At 41.1% G+C, this 18,482-nt stretch overlaps 1 protein-coding gene across 1 annotated transcript in view; it reads left to right on the top strand.

The window, feature by feature from the left end:
• Positions 1 to 10,634, top strand: part of LOC104537541 (serine palmitoyltransferase 2) — a gene marked incomplete at both ends in the record, with an annotated part of 10,901 nt that extends 267 nt beyond the window's left edge. Inside the window, 4 exons of the mRNA XM_010180450.1 lie at positions 4,317 to 4,410; positions 7,049 to 7,154; positions 7,956 to 8,175; positions 10,508 to 10,634. Of these exons, the coding sequence (XP_010178752.1) occupies positions 4,317 to 4,410; positions 7,049 to 7,154; positions 7,956 to 8,175; positions 10,508 to 10,634 (547 nt within the window). The remainder of the gene's footprint in view (positions 1 to 4,316; positions 4,411 to 7,048; positions 7,155 to 7,955; positions 8,176 to 10,507) is intronic.
• Positions 10,635 to 18,482: the final 7,848 nt, after the last annotated feature.

The raw sequence follows: 18,482 nt of genomic DNA on the forward strand, positions 1-18,482 counted from the left end.
TGTTAAGACTTGCTTCCTCAGGCTACTCATTAATGTATGAAATGGTGTCTGATTAACAGGTCCATTGGCTGAAGGTATTTTGATGCTCTCGAGCCACAAAGAAGTTACTTTGTTGGTGATACACACAGATAAGCTGAATTGTATGTTGGTACTTAATGAATTCGTTATCTTTGAGCAGTAGCTGAAAAATCCTTCCTTTGAAGAAGCAAAATCCTAGTAGAAAAACTTAGAGAGAAAGAAAGTCAAATGGGAAGACTGCTGATGTCTACTGTGTGCCCGATAGAAGAGTACGCAGTGCAGCCTGAGTGTCCTGCATCTCAAACTGTGGGTTTGTCTAGTTATTGGAAAATGAAATGGAAGAGAGCTCTTTGTTTGCATCTTGTGATGCAAAGTATATGTTCTCTTAGCTCCTAGTTACAGTAAAATAGTGCATGTACTGGAAGTGTTTACTGTCTTTGAAAATTCTTCACTGTTAGCCTAATACTACTGGTCCTGGAGTTCCTTCTCCTTGAGCAGTGAATTATTTTCACTTTATTCCATTCATTTATTTTTCCACTTCCTGAGATCACTTTGTAAATTCTTCCACTTATGATATCTACAGATTATCAAATTGCTGCCTCCTTCTTCCCAGCAACTTTTCCTCCTGGTGAATCTCTTCTTGACTGGCTGCAGTGTCTTCTTGCATGCTGTTTTATTTGTGAAGCAGCACTGTCTACAAATGGCTCTTTTCTTCTGGTCTGTTATATTTTAAATATCAGTTGCTTTCCATAATGAAAGACATTTTGAGTCCAACGGAAGAGAGAAATTCAGTGCTTCAAACCTAGTCTTTCTGGAGTCAAATGCCTCTGCAGTGCTGTGATTTTGAACAACATATGCTACTTCTGACACACCTTTTACTTGCATTTTTTTTGCTCTTTGTCTTCCCGCATCTCCCCAGTTTTCTCTTCAGCAGAAAAATGATTCATGATTTCTGTGAGCCCTTTTGGATTCAGAACAGACATGTCAGAAACATTTATGTAGACTTCTGTCTGTTGTGAGTCAGTCCAAGTTGTCCATTACTGCAAAGTTACTCATTTTTTTGTCTGTGTGTGTGGATCCCACTGTATATCTTTAATAGCTGGTGAGAATACCATTTAGACACCTTACTTGGCTCCTTAGTTTTCACATTTGAACTTTACTGCTTAGTTTTTGTGCATTTTACATAAAGTAGTAAGAACCTTCTGCCTCATAACACCACAAGTGCCCTTATACTCAAGGTGAATACTCCAAACTGAGAGTGCTCTCCTCTGAAGAAGGGAGTTCTTGTCAAATGAACCATTTCACAGTTCAGAATGTTCACTAAATGCTTTTTTTGGCTGCCCGAAGTTGCTTCTCACTGCACTTTTGATTTCTTCATTGTCTGCAAATAAGGACTCGCATAAATCCTGAATTCTGGCACCACCCAGTACACGTTTGGCTGTGTATGCACAGCCTGTTTGGCAGTGATTTGTTAGAGTAAAGCTCAGTAAAGCCCAGAGACTCCCACGCTTGATTAAACTCTTGGGCTCTCATTTTTTTTACAACTATTTGTGTCTCTCTCTGTGTCCTGCATACACTTTCAGGTGCAAAGCTGCTTGGAACATGGATTTTTGGAGGTTTGGCAGATAGAATCAGTAATGACCAGGAGGAGTTTCTTTGGCAGTCACTGATGTGATTTGAAGCTAACCATTATTTACATTGTATCTAAGCACCTATATTGCAACTTAATTAGCTTAAAACACAAACCACTGCATGAAGTTACTTACATATATGTAATACTAGACCACCTGTTCCGGTTGTGCTCTGTGGAATCCTTTAGCCCTTGGTTTGTGCTGCTACTGAATCCTCTTTTAATAGCAACAAATACGACTTGACTGTCCTAGGATCCAACTCTACCCCATAATCTGATCAGCATTGGCCAGCAAAACGAATTCAAAAGTTTCATTAGCCTTACCTAATTGATCTTTATTCACTATGCATTTTTAACAGCAGTTTCTACTAAGCAGATGCTGGAAACAGGTATAGGTGGAAGTTGTACAGTGGAAGTTGTATTTCAGCACAGTTAAAGCCTCAATAAAACAGGTCTTTCTGCACCTGGCAGTTTTCAACAGGAGAGACCTGCTCTTGACAGCCAAGCTGTCAGCTGCCTGGTACAGTCAGTGCCAAGTGTGCTGAGTCTAGACCACAGATAATGTGAGATTTGGGGATTACATAGTCAGAAGTTGTTAGACCATTTGAGGGTAAGTTAGACCCTGGAAACTTGCCTGTTTTGGAGTAAGTGTCATTAATGTAGTTACTGTAATAACAGCATTCTGTTCTGCCTTCAGCACAGAGCTTTCCATCATAGCTCTGCAGGCTAAATAATAGTGTTTAGCAACGGTGCTTGAAGGATCTTTTTTTGGTTGTAAGAGAACAAATTAATTTCCACGTGTAGTTATTTTGTGAAATTAAGTGCTCAGGACTGCATTACACAATTCATGTATGCAGCACTTCTTGGTAAAATGTGGCGTTTACTTCAGTTTCCATGTGTGCCTTGTAGGATGAACTGGTGGTTCTCATCTTCACTGGCGTATGTTGTTCTTGATAACAGTAGTGTGATCTGCAGCGTAGTGTTAATCTGCTGTTGGATTCTCTCCCAGATATAACTTTGATAAATGCAACTGAAGTCTTATCATTGCACTCAGTTTTAGATATGATCGACAGTGATTGCTGTTCTGTACCAGTGGCTGCTTTGATCCTTTGCCCCCTCTCTAGTGGCAGACAGTACTAGACTCTTTACTTCCTCTTCAGTTTTAAATTAATTCATTTTGTCTATTTGAGTGTCCTCTTCTGTTACAGGGGGGTGAAAAGAGGCTGCTCATAGATTTGTTAAATCCTCTTTCTCTACCAAAACTTGTACTTGTTTTTAGGGAGAAGCGACTTCTAGACTATTCATCTCTTCTTTTTTCCATCTATCACTTTTCCTGCTTCCTACCATTTAAGAAGGATACTAGTGCTGGAGGTTTTGCTACAGCAGTGTGTAACAGCAATGGCCTTTGTAGTTTACATACTCCTTGTCTAGTACAGTAGTTCTAGAGGGCAAATGCCAGTTGGAGATTTCTCTGCTTCTTATGCTAAAGCCTCTGAAATATGCAGTGTGAATCCTTGTAACAGCAGTTTGAACACTTCAGATTTAGAACAGTTTCTAGGGAAAACCAGGCTTGAGCTTTCCCAGGGTGTAAAATATTTCTAGGTGCATTGTAATTCTAGTGCAAAATTTCCTGCGTTGTGGAGAAAATACTTCTGTTGTCTGTGACACCTCCTTGTGTAACTGTAGGCAATGCTTTTTACAGTCCCTTCTAGTAACTCATTGCAGAGAAGAAATGCTCTTGACTCTTCCCTTCACCAGTTAATAGAGAAACATAGAATGAGCATGTGTTTAGTGTCAAATCTTCAGCATCTTGCCATGTTTTCTGAATTTTTAACTTAGTGAGTTCTAGAGTTGCAGCTGATTTGCACTGTAACTGGAGTGGGCCAAGGTTATTTAGAAATATTATTGTGCTCTTACAAGCTGGTCACCCAATGTGCATCACTGTAGTCTGCAGTGATAACACTGACTGAATGTTCAGCATTATCAGCTATTGACCTGTAATCATTGCTGCTCTCAAAACAAACGTATCCTGGTTTGATATTTGTCCAAGGATATATCTTCTTTTTTAAATAAGCAAAAAAAAAAATCAATGTAACGTTTAATGGCTTCAGAAAGCTTCTCAGTTTCATGCCACAGTTTTATTTTCCTGTCTCTTGTGTGTTACCTCCATCTACAAAGTACTTAATAGTTCATTAAAGAACATTAGCCCCTGTGGTGCCACTGAGCACACATGGGTTTAGTCAGTGCTTAGCTCCTAATGTAAGAAATAATGCAGCTTTGTGATAAGGTCTTTAATCGAGGACTTTGGTGGCCTGTTTCCCAGCACCAGTGTGGACTTGCTGAGTGAAGTGCAGCAAGCTCTGCTCTGCTCTGTTTTACCTGTACTAATCATCAGCATGAGTTATTCAGGCAGATTCAGCTGCAGGACTTTCAGGGAAAGGGAAACTTAAGTGGTTCTTTCAGTTAGCAGTTGTGTATTTGTATTTGCCATACTAAGGCTGCAAACCCTTTCTTGGCAAGTCTTGTCTGGACTAGCTGCATTCCTGTTGGAAGTGTTTTGGGGTTTATTCTTAAATGATCTCTGAGCAGTTCAGAGCTGAAAGGTGTTATATGCTTGGCTGTGAAACATAACCTTTTCAATATCTTCCTCTTTCCCCTTCTAATTCAGGGCTGTCTGATTTTGAGTGATGAACTGAATCATGCATCACTAGTGCTTGGAGCAAGACTGTCAGGAGCAACTATTCGAATCTTTAAGCACAACAGTAAGTATCAGATGGTGGACTCTGCCTTTCTGCAGATGCTATAGATCAGATACAGTCTCTTCTGTCTTTTAATAGTTGGAAATCCAATTTCGTGCAAGGAAATCAATTACTGGTTACCTGAAAGGTCAGAAGACTGCTGCTACTGAGAATTTTATCATCCTGAATTGGATATTTTTTATACCTTGAGTCTCAACTAATAACATTTTTATCCTGAACCTGTTCTGAGTTACACTTTCTGCATATGAAGAGGAACATGCTGCCCTTTGGCAAGTCTAGGGGCACTAATGTTTTAGTGTGGCTTCTTGTTACTTGGATAGCTCAGTGTGATTAGACTCTTTTTTAACAGTCCATGTCACATAGTGATGCAATCTTGTAGTGGTCTAGGTTACAATTTGGGGAATAAGGAAGTTCAATTTTAGGACCAGATGCTGACATGATCCTACAGTATTTCAAGTTTGTGAATGCAGATGTCCTGGCTAAATTAAACAGCCACGCATTGGTACAATGTGGTACAAAAGGAATTTTTGGGATGTGAAGCATAGATTAATTTCACGGAGTTACTTGCTTTAAGTATTTGTCTCTAAAATACACAGAATTTTCACTTTACTGGTTCTGACTTCCTCCAAAGGAAGTATTAGAATAACTTTTGGATTAAAAACACTTAGGATCTCCTTCACTTATTCTCAGTGAAAGAAGTACATGGTTGTCTTTGATAAAGCCACTACCGTCATTCTTCAGCTGCTCCTATACTCTTTATAATACCAATCTCTGAGATCATGATGACTCTTTTGAAGTGGGTGATGGTGACAGCAAAGCTTGGGTGGCTGCAATTATTTTCCTTTCTGTCCCACTTGATAGTGGATCCTCTGCTGTGCTCACTGTTTCTTTTGTGCTCTTTCTTTCTGTTCTCTATTTTTTGATTTATTTTCTTTACAGAAGTGTCGAGTTTACTGGAACATTCAGTAATTTATTTTTTTCCTTCATTCTTCATAAATCTCGATTGCTGGGCAAGATCACAAAAGCTTTCCATTCAGCTTCTCTATTTGAACAGACGTACTTCTGAACTTGGCATCCAGTTGCAGAATTTCAGAGAACACTGGTGACAAACTTAGTTCTGGGTATGAGGAGGATTTAGAAGCTCTGATATGATGAGGAAGAATAGATGACCTGTGGGAATGGGGTACAAACTTGCAATGGGGAGACTGGGGGATGTTCTAGAAACCTTACAGATGGTGGGGATCTGGGAAAGAATGGAGCGACAGATCAGAACTGGAAGGAAAAATGCAAGCAATGATCTTGGCCTGTCAAGATGCTGTTCGATTCATGGTTCTGTGTGTGCTCTCAATCCTGCTCTTGTTATACTCTATACTGCCTTAGTTAACTTCATTTTTCTGAGCTGTTAATGGCTTCATTCATATTCCGCATTTTAGAAATTATGGAAAAAATTAAAAATCTCCTTTAAAATCCACATTTAATGTTTCCATTTTTTTTGCTGCCTCATTCTGCAGTTTATCCTTTTTATTAAGATCAGGCCTGGTTCCCAGTCTTTCCCTCTCTCTTGAGAGGTCAGAGCAGAAGTTGATATTGGCGTTGTTCTCCCTGACTGCACTAAACTTTCTTTTCTTCCTTGAGAGATTTGTTGGAGGCAGGGACTCCACTGCTGATTTCTTATCTTTGTCTTTTTCTGAGCATTAGCTGTCTTCTAACAGGCTATTAACTGACCTATTTTGCTGTATAATGTCTAGTCTGGTTCTCGTTCACAAACTCTTGCTGCTACAAGTGCCCTAGTCTACCAGTCCTCTTTTCATGATTGTTTCTGCTCTTTTCCATGCCCTAGTGTTGATATCTGTCTCTTGCTCAGCACTTTAGCTGTTATGGTTTGATTACTCCCATCTCCACTGCTTTCCTCAGGGGTTTTTTTTTGTTTTTTTCAGGACTGATTTCATGTGGATTTATTTGCTCACGTTAGTCAGGTCTCCTAGGATCGTGTTAAGTGTTCATAGCCAAAGCTAGTGAAGTTTCAGAACACACTGCTACTAACAGCTTCATCTGTCTGGTTTCTGATATGCTGAGCACTGTGCTCTTTCCTATACTGGTGCTTCTTTTTTTTCCCTTCCTTTTCTGTTTTTGGTTTGATTGCTTCCTGTTCCACACCTCCAGTCCCTTCAATTTTAAACAAAGTAGTAAAAAAAGTACACTTGCTCTCCTTCTTGTCCTGTCCTTTGGTCTATTTTCTCCTTATCTTTAGTTGATTATCCTTGAGCTTGCTTGTTCTTTTTTGAGTTATTTCAATCTGCAAGGACACGCTTACTCCCTAAGTTGCTTTCTCTTTTTCTTATGATGAGAAACTTTTGGGTTTTTTTCTTCCTTCCTTATTTGCTGTTTGTGCTGAATGCTCTAACTTGTGCTTTTAGCTTAGGACGATGAAATTCTTCCTCGGAGTTCATGCATTCACACTTTCCCTTTAATCTCATCTGTGGGCCTGCAGCTAGATGAAGCCCATGCTTATTGACTTATGTATGGTCTGTCCTCCACACTGGAGCAATTTGTGCATTTCTGGAGTATTGCTGTCTTTAGTCATGTCAAAGCTCAAGCTAGTAGCTGTTTTGGTACCATTTAACAGTAATTTCTGGTGCAGATATGCAAAGCCTGGAGAAGCTGCTCAAAGATGCTATTGTGCATGGGCAACCTCGTACACGGAGGCCCTGGAAAAAAATTCTTATCTTGGTGGAAGGAATATACAGGTACAAACTATTCTTTATATTCCTAAGACCCTCCACATGAGATCTAGCTGCTTAGTGTTTGAGTTCCTTTGCCAAATCAAGCTATGAATATGTTCACTTCGTAGTTATTTCATTAATCTCATCTGCGAATTAAGTTGAGCTGTGTGTGTCTCACATCCTGGACTTTCTGTTGCTAGTGCTGTAGCTGCACCTGGTGTTGTCACAATGCTTCCCACATCCCGATTCGAGCATAGAAATTAATTAATCTGAACTGATTAGTTACAACAGAGCTGAGGTCTTAAATTGCTTGTCCATTCCATTCTTTCTGTGCTCACCAGGTGATGCTATGGTGTGAATGGAATTGCGCAAATTGAACATTTTTGCTGAGAGTCAGTAGGAGCATGTAGTAGGCTGAGCTGTGTCAGGCATTTAAATCATGGTTACTTTCAGCACAAAATGGGTGTTTTGGAGTGCTCCTAGTCAGTTCTCAAAAACAACAGGTAAGTAGATGTCAGTTCAGAATATTGACATTAGGGTGGAAGTAGAAACAAGATAATTCATTTATACAATTGTCACTAAAGTCATTTAACTTACCCTTGCTGCTACTATTTAGTGTGTGTGTCAGCATCCCAGAGATGTTAAACGGGGGGAAAGTAGAGATCTGGGCCCCAGGTGCGAGGAGAAGTTATCTTTAATCTCTGCAGAACACAATGTGTCTAGCAAATTTTGTGTTCATAAGTACTGAAAGAGTGAAGGAAAGAAAGCTTATAAGGAGGCCTCAACCATTAAATCAACTTACACTGAATTTCTGTTTCTCAACAGTATGGAGGGATCCATAGTCCGTTTGCCTGAAGTGATTGCCCTTAAGAAGAAGTACAAATCCTACCTGTACCTTGATGAGGCTCATAGTATAGGTGCCCTGGGTCCCAGTGGCCGGGGTGTAGTGGAGTATTTTGGACTCGATCCTGAAGATGTGGATGTTATGATGGGAACATTCACCAAAAGCTTTGGAGCTGCTGGAGGATACATTGGGGGCAAGAAGGTAAAAAGCTGGGGATCTCATGGCTGTTTCAGGCTGGTGATGGGAGTCCTTCACTAAGCATTTCTAAACTGATCTAATTCTCAAGTACCCTGACTTATCCATTTGTTTCATACTTTTACATACTGTCTAGTACTGTGAAAGTCTGCAATGGAGAAGAGTCTAGTAAAATACCTCAGAATTGTAGAGTTCTCACGTGGTCAGCAATGACCTCTGCAGAATGTACAGTAGTGGTGTACTATTTTTTTAGGAACTTCCAGGAGCTGGGAAGCAGGGATTTTGTTAACATTACTTCTGAATATAAGGGTTGCAGGAAAAATGCCAAAAGCTGAAGTTTTCCAGTGTGTTTGAAGGAAAATCCCCTTCTTAGATTTGCTGGTAGAACGGATCCCTCTGGACTCTAACAGTTTGTTTTCTGGAAAGACACTTCCCATTTTGTTTTGGTTTTGTTGGGGTTTTTTTAGGCTACTAACTCCGTTCTATTGGAAAGTACTGCTAGTACTGCTTTTGGGAGAGATGGTGTACACAGTAGCATGTGTGCCCTTTCTCATATCCTCAATTGTATCTCACAGATGAGGCTTCTAACCCTTGAGAGTAAAATTCTACCATTTTCCTACCAGGACAATGATTTTTTTAGATACTAGTAGTGACAATTACTTCAGTCTATCCAAATGGAAATGGCACTTGCAGGTGTTTCTCTTTGGGAGTTTACTACGGTTGGATTTAAATTACTCTGACATCTCCTCCGAAGGAAAGCACTCTATTAATCTTTTTCCAGAAGTAGTGAGCTACTGGGATTAACTCCCTTGGCGCTGAGGTGAAGCAGCTAAGAGTTCTTTGCAGTTGTGTTTTAGCTACTGTTTGAGGGATTCCTTTAGAGGTTACAGGCCTTGAATCCTCTTACCTAGTTTATTTCAAATTCCCTTTACAACTTCCTTTCATTTAACTCTGACTCCAGGCAGACAACAATATAAAATAGAACATTTCTATAATGTGTTCCCAGCTTGTGCTGTCTACAGGGCCATCATTATTAATTTTATGGTAGGAGAAGACAGAATCTGTCCTGCGATTCATACTGGTCTTTATAATATTTTGCTGGAGTGGTCTGAGTATTTTGAAGTGGTGGTGTTACAGTTAATAACAGGCAGCCTAGATCTGTGGTATGTTTGTCTTTTGTTCCTATATGACCTACTTTTGCCCTCTGATAAATGTAGCAGGTGTGTTCAGCTGGGAAATGCAGGAGGGGTAGGCTGAGCACTCTTAAATTACACCTGCTGCTTTATTTATGTTGTGCTGATAAATGGGAGAAAATATTTTGTGACCTCTTCCCCTGTTTGAAGACTTTTGTGGGGAAACAGTTATACTGAGCGTGATACGTAAGCACCTATGTATCCCGCTACCCACTATTTCATTTGTTTTATACTCCCACTGTTAAAATAAACACTCTTAAATCATGGCCTGTGCACAGCTCGAGTAATGAAAACACCTTGTTGCAATCCAATGCTGGTGGTGATAGCTAAGCAGGTCTGTCATAGGCATTTGTCTTTGACCAACACACACTCCTGTCCTGTGACATAATTATGGGTTGTCATGTCCCTGCTGTTCGCTCTTACTTGTACCATAAGTACAAGTATGTACAAGTACATCCCCCTGTACTTGGCACTGGTGAGGCCGCACCTCGAGTGCTGTGTTCAGTTCTGGGCCCCTCACTAGAAGAAGGATGTTGAGATTCTGGAGCGTGTTCAGAGAAGAGCCACAAGGATGGTGAGGGCTCTGGAGAACAAGCCTGATGAGGAGCAGCTGAGGGAACTGGGGTTGTTCAGCCTGGAGAAGAGAAGGCTGAGGGGAGACCTCATCCCCACCTACAACTACCTCAAGGGAGGTTGTGGAGAGGTGGGTGCTGGTCTCTTCTCCCAGGTGATGGGGGATAGAATAAGGGGAAAGGGCACCAAGCTGTGCCAAGGGAGGTTCAGGTTAGAGCTAAGGAGGAAGTTCTTTACTGAGAGGGTCGTCAGAAGCTGGACCAGGCTGCCCAGGGAGGTGGTGGAGTCACCATCCCTGGATGTGTTTAAAGAGCGGGTAGATGAGGTACTTAAGGATATGGTTTAGGGGGTAGACAGGAACGGTTGGACGTGATGATCTCAGAGGGCTTTTCCAACCGAGCAATTCTGTGATTCTGTGATAACATCAGTCCTTGAGCTACCTGTTCTCTTCCAGGACATTCTGGAAGAGGTTTCTTTTGGTGGCCCATTTTATGTTGTGGTTAAGACATGACAATAAAGCATTTCTCTGAGTGCTGGGAAGGCAATGTCTTATGCCTCTTGTGTTTTGCTAGGAACTGATTGATTACCTCAGGACTTACTCTCACAGTGCTGTGTATGCAACATCAATGTCACCTCCTGTTGTGGAGCAAATCATCACCTCCATGAAGTGCATTATGGGTGAAGATGGTACAACTGTTGGTGAGTCTTTCTAACAGTAAGCATGTCGAAGGGGAAGCCAAACAGAGCCACTTTATCACTTTGGCAGATAACTCATTCAGTGGACGCGTTCATAATTATCTGCTAGTAAATGTAGACTTAGAATTTCTGGAGCAATAAACCAATTTACTGTCCTACTTGGCATATAAACCTAATAACAGCATGAGGAATTTTGACCTAGAGGTAAGTCATCTTGATCTTGTCTAAGACACAATATTGTCATATAATGATTTTTGTTCTGTGTCTAGCTTTTCTAGCCTCCTTCTTTTTATTCTCTGTTGTTTGTCCTTTGTTATTTGCTCCGCTTTGTAGATTGCTTTCAGAGTATTTTGCTGTGTATCTTTTACAGTCTTGTGTGCTGGTTACTGCAGGGATGATGCTTTTGATTTTAATCTCTAGTATAATCTGACGTTTGCACCTCACTTAAAGTAAATATGGAAATGTATCTGAAATAATGTTGTACTTGGGGAGCTAGAGGCAGTTTTCAATATCAGCAGACTTGATACACCAGGAGAAGAAATTCAGCATATTTGTCTTTATTGTCTTAGTTTTCCTTTTTCATTATGAAAATAAGAAAAGGGAAAACTGTATTAGTCTTGATGCATCCAAATTAAAAAAATACAGATTCTTGTGTCTTATTTGCCTAGTAGGTAGCAGCTTCCTTCAGTTACAGCATGAAGTAAATAGCTTGCACTTGTGATGTGTAAGCTGCCTTGAAGCTGAAATGGTGCAGTACTTTGCACGTAGGATACTTTTCCCTCTTCACAGGTAATTAAAAAGCTGTGAGCTACTCACACAGGATGATGGTGTAGTTTGCTGAGGATCTGTCAGTGCTGTTCAGTTCAGGGGCTCTCAGAATTCAAACCACAGAATATAGTGAGTTATGGGAGTTTCAGGCATCTGGCCACGAGGTGGTAGTGTATACTGAAGAACTGCATTTGCTTTTGAATGTGGATCGTCTGACCAACTCACCTGACAGATAACTCCTACAGTGAAAAAGCTCATTGGAGAAATTACTAAGACATTCTATTATAACAGGTTTAATTTGGTTTGCTGACATCTGAGAACAGAGTTAGTGCCAGCAATTGGAGTTGGTGGTTGGTCAATAGGGAAGTCATCACTGAGGCGAGTACAGCCAGGCAGCAGCCTGTATCTGTGCTGGCACTGAGTGCTTCCAAGTGGTCTGTGTGAGATACCTGTACCAGCCAAGAGTTGTCCTCAGTGCTGCTCTCGAGAACAGATATTAACCAAGCTTCAGACTGCATGAAAAGTTGTGCAAAAGGGCTGGGTCTTGCCATCATCTTGGAAGTGACTGTTTGAGCCCTTTCCAGCTGATGATTTGCCAACAGTCTCTGGTCTGCTCAGGCGTTGCTTGTTTTGGGTTTCTTCCAATATCTGTTTTGCTTAATGAAGTGGGAAGCAAGGAATGTGTAACTGATTGCTGTTTGCAGTATTCAGACGAAGGCATTTCTGCCCGTTCCTGAGGTTACAGTGTGATATCCTTTCATGCCAGGAGAATGGGAGCAACTTCCACTCCAGGCTGTTTTCCTGCCATTATTCTAGCAAGATCCATCAGAGCTGAAAGATGAACTAGATCAGGAACCAGTTTGGCAAAAAAGAAATTAAAAATCTTAAAAGGCCTTTTTTATGTTGCTTAAAATACATGTCAGGCTACATCCTGCTAATTTGGTGCTAAGGAGTACCAGAATTCCTAGCCACCCTTTCTGTTGAGGAAAGAAGTGGTTTTGGTGTTGGAAAGCTGTCATGTCAAAGAAACCTTTGTGTGTCCAATGTCTGTATGAACTGTAGTGCTTCTCGGAAGTGCTGGGTGTAACAGCTGGATAGCCAAGCTCCTGTCTGCTCGTACTCGGAAAGAATTTCTCAGTTACTGGTCTCATGAAAGTGTTACTGGCTTTCTAAGCATCTAAGTCAGCCTTCAGCAAGGGTAAGCACCTCATAGGATGTTCCCGGCATGAAAGTGCTTCTCTGTTCATTTTCTGCACGGTGCTGTTTCCCAGTCATGCATTTTTTTTAATTGCCTTAAGGCTTTAGAGATAATATTACTTTGTAGGCATTTTCTGTGGATGGGGCTGGCAAAAGTTCAGTTGGGTGAGCTGAGCAGCTGCTTAGTGATTCCATGACAAAGTTTTGTCTTTGTTTAAGGCCTTTGGCTGAAAAACTTCTGTTTGGGTTCTGTGGTATTACGGGGGAGGCTCTGGAGGACCCTGCTTGCAGTTGGTTTGACTAAGAGTAGATGTGGAGTGGTGCTGGTAAGAGTTGATAACTGTGGAAGACAAGTAGAGAAGTAGCGCTAAACCGAGTCATGGATAAGCACCTCTGAATCAACTGTGTATTATAAAAATGTCACTGCTTTTAAATTAGTTAAGCTGATCTAATGGATGAAGGAAAACTGAAGTAGGGCAGTGGTTTTACAAGGGCACAGGAGTTGGAGCTGGAATCAGCAGTAGACAGCAGGCTCCCAACCCAATTTTTAGGGCCACAGCTAAATCTTTTAATGGCTTCAAGAATGCTTTCTTGAAAAGAGCCTTTGCGGCAGCTTGTCTGCCTGCTTCTGTTCACCACACAGCGTTTGTAAAAGCTGCTGTCCTCCATGGCATCAAACCTTTGTGGAAATTGTGATGTCAGATTGAGATGGACTGCAGTTGAGGAGTAAGTAGTAGGAAGCAATTACTTTTGGAGGATGAAAGGGAGTTTTTGTGTATTATTTTTCAAGAATAAGTTAATTCTCTCCTCTTATGCTTCAGGTTGTTCCTAAATATGATGAAACATCTGGAGGCTTTAAACTTACAATGTAAGGCGTTGTAGTTACTAAAACTTTACATAACTAAAAAAAGTAAATATCTCCTTTCAAATCTTTCCAGCAGGCTGTCAGTGATTAAATAGGATATTAGTAAGAGGCAGCACAGACAAAATACAGATGCTATGAAAAGCTGAAAGGCTGCTTATAGAGAACATAAGATGGATGGCATGCAAATGTGCTGCCTGAGCTGAGACAGTAGTTTCTTGTGTCTTGATTTCTGTTCAAACTAATCTGTTAATTCTCTGTACTGTTTATGCATGTATGTGACTAGCAAGCCTCAATCTCTCTGAAGACACTTATGAAAATGTCATTATATATGAATCCAAGTATATTACTTGCTCCTTCATCCAGACTGCAAAAAACATTCCGACAGCCAAGGCAATGGCAGTCATGTTACGGGTTCTCGGTTGTGGTGCTTCCAGTACTGCTTGTGAAACTCCTCTACATTACTGGCTCACTGCTGTATGTTTGTCCTGTTTTACATTGCATTACTTATCTTGCACGCAGTTGGCTAGAAGACCATTATGTGGTCTTAAACTGAGCGTGCTTGATTTGTGATCACTTTGAGAATTTCTTCAAAGGAGCAGTCATTCTCCAGAGTGGTGAACATCTCGAGCACATGAAACGTCTTCAGAGAACAACAGTGACAACGTACATGGCTGTCTCACATATTATCACATTTGGCTTTGATATATAATAGAGCAAGGTGAGTAGGAGAGACGGAGAAGGCTTCTTTTCACAAAAAACCCACAGATTTTTGGAGCTGGTTTTCCAATTCAAAGTCACTGTGGTTGAAATCGTCAACAAGCAAATGCTGCTGATGCTTGTCAGCAGTTCGGTGGATGCTGCTCTTTCTCTCTGTTCAGCCACAAGGATGAATGAACTTCAGATAGTTTCGTCTAAAGTGTTTTTTTTCAAATGATAATAATAAAAAGACACAATAAGCAGACTTTTTGGAGTCATAGTATACACAAAGATGGTAGATTGATACCTGGAATGGAGTTCTGGAAAATTGTAGTGTAGAGCCACTTGATTCTGGCTGTTCGTGTGGTGTTTGGGTTATATAAATTGACTGTGGGGAAAATGAAACAGCTTGGTACTAGTCCTGGTAAATGACATATTGCTGAGATTTATAATATTAAGTACTTAACCTGTCTTGGTGAATTTTTCAGCATAAATGGTTCAGTTTGAGTTGAAAGCTGGATTTTTCACCATTACAATCTCACTAGGAATGGGAATCCAGTAGGCTCCTTTCTGCCATTTACGTGACAGCCGGCGATGCATCCTGTGCCACTGGAGTTCTGTTTGCACTGTTGGTGTTCAGGAGCCAGCCTGTTTGTTGCCCCGATAACATTGCCAGGGGCAAGTGGAAAAAAGTCGTAAAGAAACCACACTGAGATATGGGCAAATCAAAACATGCAAGGTGAAACAAGTCTAGGAACTGGCTAACCTCCTTCAGAGATGAAACTTAGTTTGCCCTTCTGTGTATTAAAAACTGAAGGCGAGCCTTACATACAGAAGTGTTTCAAGCTTGAACTAAAGCTGGCAGTGTTAATGGCTTGTAAAACAGGTGAACTACTTCCCTCCATGGACATTAATGCAGTAATAGTAATTAGACATGTTGATATTTATAACAAGTTTACTCTTTTCCATCTCAGTTTCAGGAGGTAAATACCCCACACCCAATCACAGTGCTATACGTAGCTTGTATAGAATAAGTTGTGGGTAGACCTTCCCAAGGTGACACTTAAATTTTGAATGAACGTTGTCTTGAGCACTGTATAGAAATCAAGGAATATTATCCTACCTAGCTCTAATGTCTCAAACAATGGAGGTAACAGTTGCATAGGTCATCCCAGCTGCTAAGCTATCGGATATGAATAACCAACCTTTGAAGGCTGGTCAGTTAGCTACACACAGTTTGGTATTTATCTCATCTGAGCACCTCAGTTATGAAGAGCTAGCGGCTGATTACATCTAGTCAGAGGAAACCTAAAAAAAAAAAAGAGGATTTCTAGTCTTTCCATTGTTGTGTGCAGCAAACTTGAGCGAGTTAGATCAGAAAAGGTAGTTAAACCAATTATAGCCAATGGAAATAAGAGTGTCCAGCTGTGTTGGCAGAGAACTGAGCCTAGCTCAGCTGTTGAGAAGACAGGACCAGTGCTACACTGTTAATATGCACAGGGAGAAGCACGCTGGAAACAAAACCAAGCCTGGAGAAAAGACTGCAATTAGTATTTTAACCTCCATGTGGTTAATCAGGCCCTCAAGTGAAGATATGACCTCAGTAGTTCAATCAGCAGGTTGCTTGGAGACAGGCATTCTGTAAAATTCACCTTTTCCTTCCAAAGACAAGCCAGAAGTATATGTAAGTATAAAGTGTAAGCAATAATGAAGGAATTGCACATGTTACATCACTTGGAATTGAATTTTAAGTAGCTTATATAGTGTATTTATAAATGAAGTTTGTACCTTGCCATTGTTATCATTAGGTCCACAAATGGAAGCAGTGGCTGCTGTTGTACTTGAAAGGGGAAATAAATACTCCTTGTGCAGGCCCAGGTTGAAAACATTCAATTAGCATTAAAATCGGTTCATTTGAATTTCCTCCAATAATGCACTTGTTAATGAGGTGTTAAATTATCACCTTGGGAACCCCAGGACCAGTCAAAACTAATTTGAGCAAAGTGAAAACTTTTTTTGTTGCTGCCCTTGAGAATCTCAAGCTGAGCTGGGGAACTGTTGGAAAAACAAATACTCTGGGGGTCATAAAGAGAGTTTCCTGCTTCTCTCCAGGGGACTGACAGTTTTAAACATCACTCTCTGTATTTGTGCTTCCAGCTGGGGATCTTTTAAATCCAGCTTGTTGCTGCACCCCTACCTCCCTCCCACAGAGCGTGGCAAGCCTCCAGAAAAATTGCTTTAACCTGGGCTGGGCAGGAGAAGTCTTTCAGTCTTTGGTGCTTTGAAGAGTGTTTACAGACATCAGCAGAGCTGTACCCTTTGTGTTGTGCGTTGGAATGTGAGAATTCTTCAGTGCCTCTTCTTCTGGACTTTAATCGACATTGTGGTGTTTGTGCAAGAGCTCATAAACCTTCCTAATTTACCCCCACTTTGTTCTCAGAGCATTCTGGTTCTTGCTCACAGGTGTGAGCTGTCATCCTCCTATCTTCATAGCTTAAACACTGCTGTCGTAGCAGAAATACAACCAAGAATATATTATGGCTTTGTTGAGGTAACTTCATTTCTTCATTTCTTCCTCTACGCTTTATTTAAAATGAAACACCTGAATGACCCACATAAACACTGCTTCCTGTCATCAGCCCTGGCAACTGCAGCAATTTTCTACATAGGAAAACTAAAACTACTATTACAATGGTGTCTGCAAAGTATAGACCCACGGCTAAATTTCATTCTGTGAGGTGCATATAACGGAAATGTTTCCATCTTCTTTGGAAACAAGCAGCAGTCTGTAACTGAGGCCCTTTCTGTGGGCTGTGTGCAGGTGTGTTAGGCGATGTGGCACTCGCAGACCAGTTGAAGCACCGTCCTTGCCTACGTTAGCGGGTTCTGATGTAAAATGCGGTTGACACCGGGTCAACTCATGCCATTTCACATCAGTGCAGTTCACCTACCATAATTTCCCAGATGTGGACAATCTTGACAATCTACAATGTGTACTTTAGTCCTATGAGCGTGCAGATGTTTGCCAATGTCCCAGAATTAATAAACTTCCTTAGGTAGTACAAATTTAATCTCTGAAGGAAGACACTGTCTGGAAAACTTATGTGCTAGTTAATGTGTTTTGAGAGCCTGTGACCGGCGGAGAGATTTGAGACAACTTTAAATGAGATTAAGCAGGTTCTGTTGCAGTCTAGCTTCAGCTGTGGGGTTTAGCTCAAGACAAATTGGCCTGTCAAGAACAGGATAAATCAACCTGTAGAGCTTCTTGCTGCCGTGGGTAAGCTTTTGTTAATGCTCAGGTTATTGCCTAATTGTTGCATAGTGGAAAAGTTGTGGTTACAAGGCTGTCTGCATGGGGGGAAAAAATCTATTACAGAGTATGCATGCTTCTCAAGTTCGTGTTGGCTAGCAGCTCCTAAGATTTCTTAACTGTCTGTGGACACTGGGATTTCAAAAAATAAAGCAAGTAACATACTTCTGAAGCTTCTTAAGACTTTCAAGCTTGCCTTCCTACTGCTCTAGCAGCTCCTAAGATTTTTTAACTGTCTATGGACACTGGGATTTCAAAAAAGAAAAAAAAAAAGTAAAGCAAGTAACATACTTCTGAAGCTTCTTAAGACTTTCAAGCTTGCCTTCCTACTGCTCGGCTTAATACTGTATTGTACAAGTGTGTTGCCAAATTCAGGCCCTAAGTGTGCAGTGGAGAACTCATTTGCCCTGCAGTGAGCATCTCCAGAACTAAGTACTCTGTGCAAACAGATGTGGTACAGTGTAACTGTCTGTACCGAGGGCTGGAAGCAGAATGTTTAGTACCTCCAGTCTTTACTGAAAATAACTTGTCTTTTCTAGGGTTATTGCTGTATTTCTGACAAGTAACTTTTTGTTCGGGACCTGGCATTGCAGAGACAATTGTGGGTTTTATGTGCACAGCTTTGATCTTTCCAGGATCCTTGGAAAACAGAGCCATGCAGGAAAAGCAAGTCTGTAAAAGTCACAGCAGAGACAAGGCCTCCAGGGTTTGTGCCTTTTCAGGCACACAGCCTACTCTTCCACCTCACCGCGGTGCCAGGTGGCAGGCTACCAGGAGCTGCTCGCCAAATACAACTTACTAACATGGGAAAGCTCAACACCCTTCCTGTTGAAATTATTGCGGAGCTTTAGGGTAAATCTGAGAGCGCACTGGAGAAGGACAAGTATGGCTGCTATAACAGATGGACAGGCAGATGTGGGCTGCTCTGATGTGGTGGTAAAGTTGCAGGCTGTAGCTTTTATAATGAGATGAACTTTTTAGCTATACGCATCTTTGATGGCAAAGGAGAAACTTG

Source organism: Mesitornis unicolor, unplaced genomic scaffold (genome assembly GCF_000695765.1).
Source record: "Mesitornis unicolor isolate BGI_N332 unplaced genomic scaffold, ASM69576v1 scaffold11383, whole genome shotgun sequence".
Taxonomy (NCBI): domain Eukaryota; kingdom Metazoa; phylum Chordata; class Aves; order Mesitornithiformes; family Mesitornithidae; genus Mesitornis; species Mesitornis unicolor.